At 41.7% G+C, this 15,274-nt stretch overlaps 1 protein-coding gene across 1 annotated transcript in view; it reads right to left on the bottom strand.

The window, feature by feature from the left end:
* Nucleotides 1-13,996, bottom strand: part of MCC (MCC regulator of WNT signaling pathway) — a gene marked incomplete at both ends in the record, with an annotated part of 360,779 nt that extends 346,783 nt beyond the window's left edge. Inside the window, one exon of the mRNA XM_081088810.1 lies at nucleotides 13,851-13,996. Within this exon, the coding sequence (XP_080944936.1) occupies nucleotides 13,851-13,996 (146 nt within the window). The remainder of the gene's footprint in view (nucleotides 1-13,850) is intronic.
* Between the last annotated feature and the right edge of the window lie 1,278 nt (nucleotides 13,997-15,274).

Genomic DNA, 15,274 nt, shown 5'->3' on the forward strand with positions numbered 1-15,274 from the left:
GGGCGTTTGTTGGCCAAGTTACGGATTTTGACTCACCTGAAGGGTTTTAAGCAGGGGCCATATGAGCAGATTAGCATTTCAGAAAGATCTCTCTGGCTGGAGTAGAAGACTGGACTTGAGGAGGGCCAGAAGAGACACAGGAGAGTCCGTTAGGAGTATTTGCAGTGGTAGAAAAGAGATGAAAAGTAGTGGGCAGATTTGAGAGAGATCTATTAGGTAAGATAATAGGACCTGGCAATTAAACCAACATAGGAATTGATGGAAAATGGGGTGTCAGGATGAGGCCAAGATTTCTTAAGGCTTGTGTAAGTGGGTGTATAGTGGTCACATTCATTGATACAGCAAGACTATAAGACTACATTTTGTGGTTCAAGATGTATTAGAAATATCTGATGGAAGAAGGTTTATCGGCAATTGAATTAATTGGTTATGCAGGTCTGAGGCTCAGAAGAGAAGTCTGAGCTGGACACTGACTGTGGGAGTCACTGGCGTCTACAAAGATAATTGAAGCGAAAACATAAATGCCTAGAAAGAAGGTATGCAGTTAAAGGAGGAATGGGCAACGTTGATGCCTTGAGAAATTCTGACACCCAATAGCTAGGTAGCCGAGATGAACCTGCAAGTGAGATAAAAAAGGAGGAGCCAGCCAGGTGGGAGAAAAGCAAAAAGACTGTGCGATCATAGGAGCCAGGGAAACGGGAGGCTGTGAGAGAGAGGCAATGGTCAACACAATGGATTGCTGAGTGGCAGTACAGGCGAGGACTGAAAATACCCCTTTTATTAACTGACAAAGAGGTCTCTAGTGACAAGCGCTGTTCGAATGGAGTGATAGTTTGGATTGATCTGAGTGACACATGCCAGAATTGAGTTTCTGAGACGAAAATGGAGAGAGTAAGTACAGACAGAATCAAGCAGAAACCTCTCACTCAGGCTAAAAGCAAGGTCCTTGTGACAATCTACAAGATCATAAAATCTGCCCCCTCCTACTTCATCTGCTTCTCTTCCCTTTCTCACTCCAGGCACAGTGATCTCCTTATTCTTTGAATGCACCAGCTTCTGCCTCATGACTTTTGCTTTTGTTGTTCCTTCAATCAGGAACCTGTTCCTCCATATAAATAAATGGTTGCTCCTGAACTCTTCAGGTGTTTACACAAAAATTATTTTCTCAGTGAGCTCTCTCATAACAATCCTATTTAGTATTAAAATTAACCTGTCACACCTGCACTCACTATTCCACTCCCTGCTTTATTTGCTGTCTCACCATCTGGCAGATCGTATTTTGTTTTTGTGCTTAACAATGCATCTCACACCACCCTCCTCTAAAGAATGTCCTGAGACAAAGAATTTTGTTGATTTTGTTCACTGCTATATTATCAGTGCTTAGAAGAGAGTCTATTATATAATAAGCCTTCAATAAATGTCTTAAGAAATAAAATATTTGAGCAAATATAATAAATAATCTAATATATACAATGAATTGTATGAATTATAAAAAAGAGGTTTTTTTAAAAAAAGCTCTATTCATGATAGCAAGAAAATTTGAAGAAAAAGTTAAAACAAAACAAAAAATAAAGCATAAACACGAGGGAAAACACTGTGTAACAACAACAACAAAAAAGACTTAAATAAATGTAGAACTATACAATCCCTCTTGGAAAAAAAAAAAAAAACCTGCCTTGAAGAGAATCAATTCTTTCTATATTAATTTAGAAATGTATCACAATTCCAATTAAAATTCAATGGAATTGCTAAAGTTCTTTTAGGAGAAAAAAATGCCTGAAAATAGCCAAGATAGGCTTTTGTGGTTAAGAAGAGCCAATGAGGGAAGCCAATTCATATGAAATATTTAACCCTAACAACAGTATTAATAATACAAGAAGTGATAGATCGATAAAAAAAATGTAGGATCTATAAACAGATGCATTTATATACACATATTTAAAGTTAGCATACAATAAAGTATGTATTTTCAGATCAGTAGGGAAAGGATAAGTTTATTCAATGGGATTAGGACAACTGACAAATCATTTGAGGGAAAATGATGTTTCCTATCATGTAAATCATACACACATAAATTCCAGAAATATTAGATACTTAATTAGAAAATGAACTTATAAGATAGTTAACAGGAAATAATGTCAATATTTATCTACTGAGTTCAATAGCTAGAGTCTTATTAACATGTGTAACAGTAAAAGGAGAAAAGTGACAGATGTGGCTACATACAAATTTAAAACTTATATTTTTGCAAAAGATATCACAAACAAATTTAAAATTAAAGCAAAAATTTTGGACAAACATTTGCCACCTGCAAAAAAATTGTTATATTCATAAAACTTATAATCTGATAGAGGAAAGAAGTTAAATAGAAATGACTATAATACAAGTTAGGATTGGGTAAATTTGCTTGTTTTATTTTATTATTACTTTAAACTGTTAGTTTACTGTGAATACTCAGGGACCACAGAGGAATAGCCTAAAAAAAAGTGGACTATAAAATATTATTTTGAAAATCTTCTTTTTCTAAATCTTTATATACCATGAAAGAGTTAGGATAGAAGTTTGTGGGCAACTGCCCATCAACTTTTTAGTAACAACTAGGATATAAAATTAAGAGTAGTTTTTAAGTTCATTTCATCTCATAACTGACAAAAACACTTAACTAACAGGTCCATGCTTTTGAAAATACTACTAACTAGATAGTATTGAAGGCTACTGGAAAATACTACTAACTAGATAGTATTGAATGCTACTGAATAGATATTATGAACTCATCAGGGTTAGTTCATAAACAAATAACAAAGAATTACCCAGTAGAGATTAATTTAAACATCATGTCTTCCCATAGAACAGTGATGGCGAACCTTTTGAGCTCGGCGTGTCAGCATTTTGAAAAACCCTAACTTAACTCTGGTGCTGTGTCACATATAGAAACTTTTTGATATTTGCAACCATAGTAAAACAAAGACTTATATTTTTGATATTTATTTTATATATTTAAATGCCATTTAACAAAGAAAAATCAACCAAAAATATGAGTTCGCCATCACTGCCGTAGAATATGCTACCATCAAAATTCTGTCCATAAAATCAAAATTTTTCAGTCCTGAAAAAGTGGTTAAAATTATTTTTCAAAAGAAGAATCTTACTAGAGAGGTTTGTGTGCCTCTTGCCTAAATTCACATGACTAGCTAGTAGCAGGAGCACTCAACACCCGTCACATTGGTATTTTAGATTAGGTAAAATGGACATGATATGTATCTTCAAATATAAATTCCTCAGCTTCTTATAAGTTGGACAAAACCTGATAAACCTTTTTTCCTAAAACTTCTAAAGTATTTTAAATTACCTTTACATAATGAATGAGTTTATTTATTTGATCAATATTTAGTAAGTTTCTATTACCTATAAGTTGGGCACTGAGTGTTATGAAGACAAAAGACAAGAAGAATATAGTCTCTGCCTTGAGTGTGGGGAGAAAGAAATGTAAACAGAGAGTATCAAATGTGAGCATTGCTGGCCTCCCAGTGTGTGTAAGGTACCGAGACATCCGGACACTCTCCAGAGAGAGCTGCATGAGAACTAAGTCTAGAAAAATGAGAAGGCGCTTACCAAGAAGACAAGAGAGAGCTGGACACTTGTACAAGGCGAAGCACTGACGTTTAGTACAGCACAGCAGGCTGGAGGATGAAGTGTGAGAAATGATGCTGGAGAGGGTCTGTGCAGATGAGTAAGGACCCTAAATTAAATGCCCCAGAAGGAGTCTGAATTTACATGTAAAACACAGACAACTGTTGAAGGGTTTTAAAAAGAGCTGCTTGCTCAGTTTTGTGTTATAGAAAAATGACTTTGATGTCCATGGAGAGTGGCCTGGACGGGGCAGGCCCACAGATTAGACACTAGGAGAATAATTCTGGTTAGAGATGAAGGAATTTAGAAAATCAAGAAGAGGGAGGGAGATGACCAGCCTTGTCTCCACCCTTTCCTTATAATAAATAGAATACTGTCAACACATTTTTAGAAGAGTAAATACTTTCCCAATTATATTCTCTCAGTGATTTTTATCCTGTTTATTATAAAACTAGGGGCCCGGTGCATGAAAATTCATGCACTCAGGAGAGTCCCTCAGCCCGGCCTGCACCCTCTCACAATCCAGGACCCCTCGGGTAGGGTCCCTAGCCCTGGCCTGAGATCAGCGTTTATCAGGGCTTTCTTTCCCCCAGCTGCAGGCAGCTGGCCCCACCCCCGCCACTGCCACTGCTTGCCATATGTGCCTGTTCCTCTGCAGGCAACAGGCATGGGTGCAATGGCTTGACCGGCCTGGGCCTCCCTCTGCGAGGCGATCACTGGCCAGCCACACCTGCCACAGAGTCACCGCTGGTAGCCTAGGACTCCCTCTTTCTGTGCTAGGGGGCGGGGCCAGCACTGTGAGAAGACGTCTGCCTACCTGATTGCCCCTAACCACTCTGCCTGCCTGTCTGATCACCCCTAACCGCTTGCTTGGGAGCGGATCCAGCCCAGCAAGGGGCTGTGGTGGTTCTGGTCTCTGGTCATTCTGGTCGTTACGCTTATGGTGGCTGGCCTTTTATTATATAGGATATGTTCAGATTAAGACTCTAGAATACATAAAATTATTGAAGTAAAATCCTTGCCTAAAAGCACTAACCTCTAATGTAGAATATTCTATTAGGTTTGTTATTTCTCAGAAAGAAATTCTGAATTTTTGTAAGTAGGTAAAAACTTCTGACATTTAAAGGAAATATAGCCACATTTCTATAAAAATGCCCTCCTTACTCCCATTTAATTTCTTGATCTCTGCCACAAATTTGTACATGCTGAACTTTTAAACAATAGGCAATAGGTGTCTTAACCAACAGCACTTGCCATGATGTCTAATAAGACGCCCAGGGACTCTCAGGCTGAAACCCCACTCTTAGCTCCTGAGCTGGGGCGGGGGGCAGTTCACAGGCCCTTCTCTCCTGCCCCGGGTGGGTGGGCTGGCGCTGCACTACCCAGTGCGGGAGTCATTGGTGGTGGGGGGCCGCACCATGCTGCCCATCCGCTGGACCGCAAGTTCACCACCGAGAGCGACGTGTGGAGCTTCGGCGTGCTGCTCTGGGAGAGCTTCACCTACGGCAAGCAGCCCTGGCACCAGCTCTCCAACAACGAGGCGATTGAGTGCATCACTCAGGGACGCGAGCTGGAGCGGCCACGGGCCTGCCCACCGGAGGTCTATGCCATCATGCAGGGCTGCTGGCGGCGGGAGCCCCCGCAATGCCACAGCATCAAAGATGTGCACGCCAGGCTGCAAGCCCTGGTCCAGGCGCCTCCCGTCTACCTGGACGTCCTGGGCTAGAGGGCTGACCAGGGTCTGGGGCTGAGTAGCCAGAATACTGGCAACTGCCCTCAGCAACCCGATTCCCAGCAGCCCCAGGGTGATCTCAGCGCATCTAACTCTCCCTCAGCATGCGGGAGGGGCCAGGCGGGGTCTGGGAGGGTGGGATGTGCCCCCTTCTCTAGGTAGACTTCTGTCACAGCAATTATATTTATTATCCCTTAAAAAAAAAAAAAAGATGCCCAGTTAACACCAACATCAAGTTTAAGATGTGTTTTCAAGTATCTTATACATGATTGATGTAAATGTTTAAAAACATCAACAACACAAAGCTTATCTATCTAGAATTATCCAAGAAACAGTTTCATGACTAAATATTCCACTGAGGGCTACACTTAAACTCAGCCAACAACTGTCATATAAGACAAAAACATTAATGGTTATTGGTCAATCCAGAAATTTGTTCCATTTACATTTTTACTCTGTTAGGTAACAGGGATCCAAATGTTTGAACAATGGTCCAGACAGTCCTTCTGCTTACCCAACTTTTTTTCTTCCATCATTTAGAGTCATCAATAATCTATGTCATGAATTTGGTAATTATTTATTTACATATTTAAACTGATATTTTGGAATGACAATGAGAAGCTGACAATTAACTGTTCTCAAAGGAAATGCCCTTTCTTGCCATATGGTTTCTATTCTGAGACTAACACTTAAAGAGATTTTCAATTTGCTGAACAACAGAGCATCTCCCCAGCTGAGACTTCATTTAGAATACAAATGCCTCACCTTCTGTACCAATAATTTAAATACCAATCCCAATGATGTTAAGAAGCCAGTTATAAAATCAAAATTCATCCCCACTATAGACCTTGGGTAAGTTAAACAGTAAAGAGCTTTTAGGCTTTTGAAAAACATGTTTTCTATGTCAGCTTGGAAGCGTGTATGGTGGAAAGATCCTCAAGTAAGGGCCCTTAGAGACTATCTTATCTTGATTTCTTGGCTTAAAATAGAGATATTAATTCCTGTTGCAAGCATTACATGAGATAATGTATGGACTAATTGTAAACTCTAAAGCTTCTATAAACATATGCCATTATAACTTTGGACATCCACTAATATGCTAACTCAAAGTAAAAAGACTGCAAAATAAAGATATCGGCTGGGGAAAAAAGAAAAATACCCTGAAAAATACAGCCACTAAGAATACATGTGAACAAACTGCTCTATAGATTCAACACAATCTCTATCCAAAATCTCATTTGCCTGTTTTGAAGAAATTGACAAGTTTATCTTAGAAGTTGTATAAGAACACAAGGGTCTAAGAATAGCCAAACAATCTTTAAAAAAGAACAAAATAATAAAATTCACATTTCCTAATTTCAAAACTTCCAACAAGGCAATAATAATCAAGACAGTGTGGTGCTGGTATAAGAATAGGCATATATCTCAATGGAAAAGAATTGAAAGTCCAGAAATAAACTCTCATATTTATGGTCAATTGATTTTTTACAAGTGTCAAGAAAATGGAAAAATAATGTTGCCGGGACAACTGAATATCTACATGCGAAAGAATAAACTTGGACCAGTTCTTTACACCATTCACAAAAATTTAACTCAAAATGGGTCATAGACCTAAATTTAAGAAAAAAAACTATAAAACTCTTAGAAGAGTAAATCTGTGACCTTGGGTTAGGCAAAGTCTTCTTGGATATGCCACCAAAAAACTATCTATGGAATCTTAAACTTAATGCAATTCCAAAAGCACATTATTGGAAACAACCTAAATGTCCAATAATAGGAGCATAATTTCAAATCACATCTTCCAATCTTTTTCTTTGTGTGTGACAGCTTTATTGAGCTATAACCCATATGCCATAAAATTCACCCATTTAAGGTGTACAATCCAATGGTTTTTAGTATATTCATAGAGTTGTGCAACTATCACTATAATGAATTTTGAAAGATTGTCCTCATCTCAAAAATAAATCCCCTACTCTTTAACTACCATCCTTCATATCCCACCCCCTCATCCCATTACCTCCAGTCCTAAGCAATCACTAATCTACTTTTATTATCTCCATAATTCATATATTCTAGACATTTCATATAAATGAAATCATATAGTATGTGCTATTTTGTGACTGGCTCTTTTCACTTAGCATAATGCTTTCAAAGTTCATCCATGTGGTTTTAGTACTTCATTCATTTTTATGACTGCTTAATATTCCATTATGTAGATATACCACATCTGTTTATTCATTCATCAGTTGATAGACATTTGGGTTGTTTACATCTTTTGACTATTACGAATAATGCTGCTATGAACATTCATGTACAAGTTTGGGTGAGGACATATGTTTCAATTCTTTTGCATATATACCTAGGAGTAGAATTGCTGGGTCATAATGGTAATTCTGTTTAAGTTGATGAGAAACTGCTAGGCTATTTTCTAAAGAGGCTGTGCCATTTCACATTTCTACTAGGAATATAAGAGGGTTCTGATTTCTCCACATCCTTGTCAACACTTGTTATTATCTAACTTTTTATTATAGCCATCTTAGTGGATGTAAAGTGCTGTCTCATTATAGTTTTGATTTGTATTTCCCTAATATCCAATATGTTAAATTCTTTTCAGATCCTTTGTCCTTTTTAAGTTGGGTAACTTATCAAGTTGCAGCAGCAGAAACCTTTTTTGGGGGGGAGGGAGAGCGGGGGGCGGGCGGGATGCTTAACCACTGTGAAAATGCTCATCAGAGAAGAGCTGGCATTTGTCAGCCTCTGGTCCCAGAAACGGCAAATCATTCTGCAACAGTTTCTATCAGGTGAGGACACTGTGTATTCATTTCTTTTTTGCTACTGAGCCCAGAGACTAGAAAACAACAACGAGTCAGAGGAGGCTAGGTGGGTTTTCCCTGCAGCCCAGCACCAAAGACCATGGAGCTACCAAATGAGAATGACAAAGGTGTTTTGTTTTGTTGTTTCCAACTGGGCAAGTTTCAGGCCTACATGAGTAATCACCTGCTGAGCACACTTTTAAAGAGGCAACAGAAAAGTAAACTAAAGTTGCACTTGAGTTATATAAAAAACTTAATTGGGTTACTTATCTTTTTATTGACTGACACAATCTAGATACAAGTCTCTTATCAAATATATGATTTGCAAATATTTTCTCCCATTCTTTGAGTTATCTTTTACTGTTTAGATAACATCTTTTAAAGTACAAGTTTAAAAATTTTTTGATGAGGCCCAGTTTACCTATTTTTTTCTTTTATAAGCCTCTGTTTTGATGTCATATATAAGAATCCACTGCCATATCCAAAGTGACAAAGATTTTAGCTCTTACATCTACATTTTTGATCCATTTTGAATTAATTTTTGTACAGGAAGAATGTGAGGAATATACATTTTTGTATGTGAGGAACGTGTTCAACTTCATTCTTTTATATGTGTCTATCCAGTTGTCCCAGTACCATTTGCCAAAATGTCTATTCTTTCCTCATTTCACCCTTGATTCTGACACTCTTGTCTTGGCACTCTGTTGAAAATTGATTCACCATAGACACATGGGTTTGTCTCTGGACTCTCAGTTCTATTTCATGGATCTATATATCTATCTTTGCCAGTGCTACACTGTCTTAATTACTGTTGCTTTGTAGTAAGTTTTGAAATTGGGAAGTGTGAATCCTCCAACTTTGTTCTTCAAATATTTTCAAGATTGTTTTGACTATTTTGGGTCCCTTCAATTTCCATATGAATTTTAGGATCAGATTGTCAATTGCTGCAAAAAATGGCAGCTGGGATTTTGAGAAAAGCTGTGTTGAATCTGTAAAACAATTTTTGAGAGTATTGCCATCAAAACAATATTAAGTCTTCCTATACATAAGCAAGAGATGTTTTTCCTTTTGTCCAATCATTTCTAATATACTAGAGGAATGATATTGTGCAGGTACATCACCAGGAAAACAAAAGACATTTCTTGATTATGGGATAATGGATCATTTTTATTTTATTTTTGTACATTTCTATATTTTCCAAATTTTCAACATATTCTTAAAAGATGTTTAAAAGATTTTTCCATTTCCATGAATATACTACTCTTTATTTTGGTAATTTATTCATTAGAATTTACTAATTTATTGCTAGATGGCAAATACTGTGCTAGATACTGAATGTACTGTTTTAATAAAACAGACATGATTCCTGCCCTCATGAAGGCTACATCTAGTGGGAGAATGACAATAAACAGGAAAATAAAGTAGAAAATAGAAATGCAATTACAAGTTGTAAAGAGTGCCTGGGAAGAAAGCCACTGGTAGTATAATGGAGAATAATGGTGGGGTAGAGCGAACCCACTTTGACACAGTGGTTAGGGAAACTCTTTCTAACATTGAGCTGAGGCTTGGGAACTAGATATAAATATAAGTGTTGGTTTTACATATTTGTCAAGATGTTCAAGATAGTTTCTTAAACTGAAGGGTAAAATAAGAACCAGAGCTTTAAAATACCAGAGGGAAGTTAATTTTAGCAAATAGAGTAACCCCACCATCTCCTATAGCATCATAAATAGGGTCCAGCCCTAGCCGGTTTGGCTCAGTGGATAGAGCGTCGGCCTGCGGACCAAAGGGTCCCAGGTTCGATTCCCGTCAAGGGCATGTACCTTGGTTGCAGGCACATCCCCAGCAGCGGGTGTGCAGGAGGCAGCTGATCGATGTTTCTCTCTCATCAATGTTTCTAACTCTCTATCCCTCTCCCTTCCTCTCTGTAAAAAAATCAATAAAATATATATTTTAAATATCCATAGGATGATTCTAGGTCCCTCTGGCAGGCTGGGAGTTCCTTGGCAGAAGCAGCTATTCCCAGAATTTCCAGTTAGCAGATGCCTTTTTTGTCAGCCTGCTGGGGAAGGTTGGGCCAAGAGAATATTGATGATTCAAATCCCTACCTTTGACTTGTCTCTTCCTGAGATGGTACACCCTTAACATTTTCCCTCTGGGACTCAGTCTTTCACTTATCCTTTCTCCAAACATAGGATCTCTAGCCCGCTCCTGCTTGAGAACGAGGACTAGGCAAAGAACCAGGGTCAATATAGTTGAACGCGGGTTATTTATTACAGTGTATGTTTTGGTTGATGCTTGCTTATCCAATATTCCCTGCTTTTAGTAACAGACCTCTGATTTTGTGTAGGAGGCAATGTGACCAACTGAATTGCATGCTTCCTTGAACTCTATTGGAAGAAGGCATGGTAAGGTAATGTTGTTTGACCAATAAGATGTCAATTAAGAGATTTGGGAAAGCTCTGTTTTAATGATATAGGCAACTCTCATTTCAGCTTCCTTTTATACCTTCCTCCCTAGAAGTTGGAGATGAGAGTGGAAATAGAGCAATCATTTGAAGACTATGAGATAACCATGAGGATGAATGCTTTCTGTGAAGATTGGCGATGCATTAAGATAGAAGGAAGCTGGGCATTGACACCATAGGGAAACGACTGTCCCAGCCTGGATGGATCTCCTCCAGATTTCTAGATGAGAAAGTAAACTCGTTTTTTTTTTTTAATTGTGGTTAGGCTTCTATTATATATAACCAACTAAAAAACTAACCAATACAGCTGTATACCATGAGTGTAAAGATTGACATCTTTTGAGGAACCTGCAGGTTTTAAGGTTTGAATGTAGAAAGTGCAACTCTCATTTAATAAAAGAGAATATTCATAGCATTTTACACCTTTACACCTACTCTAGAGTGGTCAGTAAAGGTCACTAAACAGGGTTAGCACAAAGATGCAGCTTTGCAGAGGGAGTTATTTAATGCCACTTATCTTCATTTACCCTATTCCCCAAGCTATCTTACCTAATAATAGACAAACATGTAAATTGACTGTACCTTCGCTATGCTGACCAGCCAATCAGGAGAGTATGCAAATTAACCCAACAAAAATGGCGGTTAATTTGCATACGTAGGCTCCAAGCGGTGGAGTGAAGACTGAAAGCGAGCCGGAGCAGCGAAGACGGAAGACTGAAGACGGAAGGCGGCTCTGGCCGGAGTGAAGGCCTGGGTCCTGGGTGCTGGAGGAAAACCGGTGCCGGCAGCCAGGAGAAGGGAAGGCCTATTGCACGAATCTCTTCGTGCAACAGGCCTCTAGTCTATATAATAAAAGGCTAATATGCAAATTGACCAAACAGCAGAACGACCGGTTGCTATGACACACACTGACCACCAGGGGACAGATGTTCAATGCAGGAGCTGCTCCCTGGTGGTCAATGTGCTCCCACAGGGGGAGCACTGCTCAGCCAGAAGCCAGGCTCACAGCTGGTGAGTGCAGCAGCCTCCACAGCAGAGCTAAGGACTCCTTGGCGATGTCCAACTGCCAGGGAGCAGGCCTAAGCCAGGAGTTGAACATCCCCCCAAGGGGTCCCGGACTGCGAGAGGGTGCAGGCCAGGCTGAGGGACCCACACCCCCCAGTGCATGAATGTCGTGCACTGGGCCTCTAGTACCAAATAAACATACATCCCAGTACTTGCTGTGTAAACATACTTCTAGAGAAGTTCCTTGGTGCTCCCTTTCAATGAAATTACATCCTTGAAATCCTCCTATATGGGAATCCTGTCACAGCACAACTTCCAGGGCAACTCTGCCACAGTTAAAATTTAGGGTTCATTACCTAAAGTGTAGGGCATACTAGTAAACCTTTTAACTTTGAAGTAGATATATTAAAGTTTTGTGCTTCAAGGAATGATACAGTGTTCCCCGCCTCCCACTTTTGCTCCAGCAGGTTTCTACTCTAAATCCTCTTTACCACCACCACCTTACACACAATGCCTTACCCTCCAACACAAAGCCCTCAAATTTTGCTCACAGAATTAATTATCCTTCAGGGTAGATGTAGCCACCATTCAAAATAATATAAGCATTTGCATAGAAAGTCTGGATTGGATAAAGCAACATATTAATATGCTAAGATTAGAAGAAGGGGAGGAGAAAATTCTACTAGTTTTCTATATGCACTCTTGCTTCTGTGAATTATTCTTTTTGCTTCCTAACATGAAGAATCTAGAGTGTTTTTGTTATTGAAAAATGAGATAATAATGATCTTTCAAGTAGGAACACCACCATGACAAATCTAAATTATATGACCATTATTATTATTATCCCAGAATCAAAACAGGAACAGACTTCCAGATAAAAATCTATGTGGGGTCAACCAGAGTTACATATATTTTTTCATTTCAAAACAGAATTACTCCATAAAGTTTTCTGATATCTTTTTAATGTTTCCCAATGAAGCTTTAGAAAAAAATAATAAAACTTAGCTAAAATGATCATAATCCAGTCAAAAGTTCAAAGTAAATTATTATTTTTTTAAAGTGTTAAATTCTTACATGTCAAATTACCTGTTTCAGAGATCTTTTAAAAATTTTAATTCCCCACTCTTTTTCTTTACGTAGGCAAGGACAATCAGCAGGAGGCAGCCTGGAATTTTCCGAGCTCTTTAGCATCACCAAGACACGGGTGTAATACACAAAAAATGCAATACACAGGTGCAATACACAACTTAGGCTGCCTACCTCCTGCAAGGCTATTCAAATTTCGGCTAGTAAGGTCTTCAGCACCCGGTTTCAACCTTTCATAGAAGCATACGGTGAAACATTACGGTTGCCTCCTTTGCCATCAGTGTCTGACAAGTGATGTGAATCTGAACAGAAGTAATTATTTTGCCAAGCCCTGCGGCTTGAGGCGGCAACACCGCCCCTGTGGGGGATCTGGAGGCAAACAGGGCAGGGTTATGCGTGGAGGCGAGGAAGCCCGAGACCCTCTGGGCGCTCACCTGGGTAGCGCGCGGAGGCGGGTAGGGAATAGGGTCTCTAGATGCCAGACTCGCCTCTGAGTTCTCCAGTTTGCGCCTGAGCACTTCGTTTCCCTCGCGCTAATAGGTTTAATCAGGACAGGTGGCAAGCTCTGGGTTCCGAAGTTCGGAATGTAGAGACCCCGTGGCACATGAAAGTTCTCCACAGCTTGCTTTCCTGTCCAACTCTGTCCCCGGAGCGCATCCCCATCCAGGTCCGCCCCCGGGGCTGTCCACCGAGCTGCTGGTGCCACGGCATCGTGACACCCAGGATCCCGCCCGAGGCTACAGATCCGCCCCTCCTACCCGGGACAGGCGGCCAGAACCCGTCCCCCACCCCAACCGCTCACACCCCCCACCCCACCCGCCAGGCAGGGGCCCTCCGAGACTCAGGGGAAGACTCGCATCCTACGGAGATGTCTCCCGGTGCCCAGACAAAGACGGGGCTGGAAAAAGTTGGACCAACTGGCTTCTCCAGAAGGCGAGTCAAACGGCCCCTCGGCCTCAGTGCCCGGGCCGGCGACGCGCTCTCCGGGTCGCAGCCAACTTTTCCCGGGAGCTTCGGGGCAACTTGCCGCAAGTTGGGGCGAGAGGGCAGCGGCGGGGTCAAGGGCAGCGCCGGAGGCTGGTCTCGCGCCGCCGCGGGCGCGCACCTCCCCGAGTACCTGCTAATGTATCCGTCCCCGTCGCCGTCGCACGTCTGGAAGAGGCGCCGCATCCGCTCCTCCTCGCCGGTGCTGGACGTGTCGCTGCTGCTGCTGCCCGCGCCGCCGCTGCTGCGGCCGCTGGCGCTCCCCGCCGCCGCCATCATGCGCCCGCTCCTGCTCGCGAGGAGGACGCGCTGCCGCTGGAGGATCCGCGCGGCTCCGAAGCGGGTCGCCGCCGCCGGGAACCTGCCTGACGACGGAGCATGCCCAGTGGCCGCCGGGCGCTCCGGGCGCGGGAGTCCACCTCTCCGGGTTTTGCCGGGGCTGCGAAGATGGGCGTTCTGGATCGTGGGAGCAGGCACCTTAGGGGAGAGGGAGGAGAGGAAGGTGTTCCCGAGTCTGGGAGCCCAGGGTGGCGACGGGGACGCGAGGGGAGAGGATACGCAGGAGGCGCCCTGGAAAGGTGTCAGCTCCGCGACGCGGGCCCCGGACACTTGGGGGCGATTAGGGCAGAAGGCGGGTGTTCTCCCCGCAGAGCGCTTCCGACAGCCTGTAGTCATGAATTCCCTTTTCAGGAACAAAATAAACACTACCTTTTTTTTGCAAACTCAAAGCGGTGCTCCTGGTCCCACTCTGCAAATTGCGCGGGGTTCTGCACCCCATAGTCTCAAATGAGACTCTGACTGGTTGGTCTTTTCATGCGTTTTTAACACCTGTCAAAAAAAAAAAAATCTGACCCCGCTTAACCCAGACTGGTCTTCCATCTTTAGTGGGAAAAATCTGCGCTCCTGTGTGGCGAAATCGGTTGACCGATTTCGAGAATCGGCTTGCTCTCCTGACCTGGCATCAGTAGAATTTGCCCCAACAGCTTTGGCGAACATAATAGGTAGTCCCATTTGATCCACACAATAGACCTGAAAGATAGCTCTATCATTATTAACTTTATGTCTTAGGAAGTAGAGTTGCGTTGGTTATAAAAGATAGTATATGATGCACTTGGGACAATGTCTGGCACCTACTAAATGCTCAATAAATGTTAACTCTCATAATCCCAATTTATAGATAAGAAACAGAGGCACTGAGATTTGCTTATGGCCGCAGACTCAGTAAGTGTCAAGACAGAGGCAAGCCCAGGTAGACAGACAGTACCCTTCCACCTCTGCAGAAAGATTCCGACAGCCTGTAGTCGTGAACCATTTGTGGTTTTGTGAATGACTCATTATTCTGTCCCAGACTTTCTGCCAGAGGTCTGTGAAATCCTGTGTTGGTTTGAAAACACATCTGCAGATTCTTTGGTGCACCTCTCATCAAGAGGTGGGGCCTGTCGCCTCCCCTGGAAACCCAGTGGGCCTTTGTGACTGTGTTGACTTGTGACGCCAGGTTAGAAAACACAGTGCAGATTCCACCTGGCTTTCTCCCGGGGGACACAGGCCTCTGAAGTC

Source organism: Myotis nattereri (assembly GCF_964212035.1).
Source record: "Myotis nattereri genome assembly, chromosome: 4".
Taxonomy (NCBI): domain Eukaryota; kingdom Metazoa; phylum Chordata; class Mammalia; order Chiroptera; family Vespertilionidae; genus Myotis; species Myotis nattereri.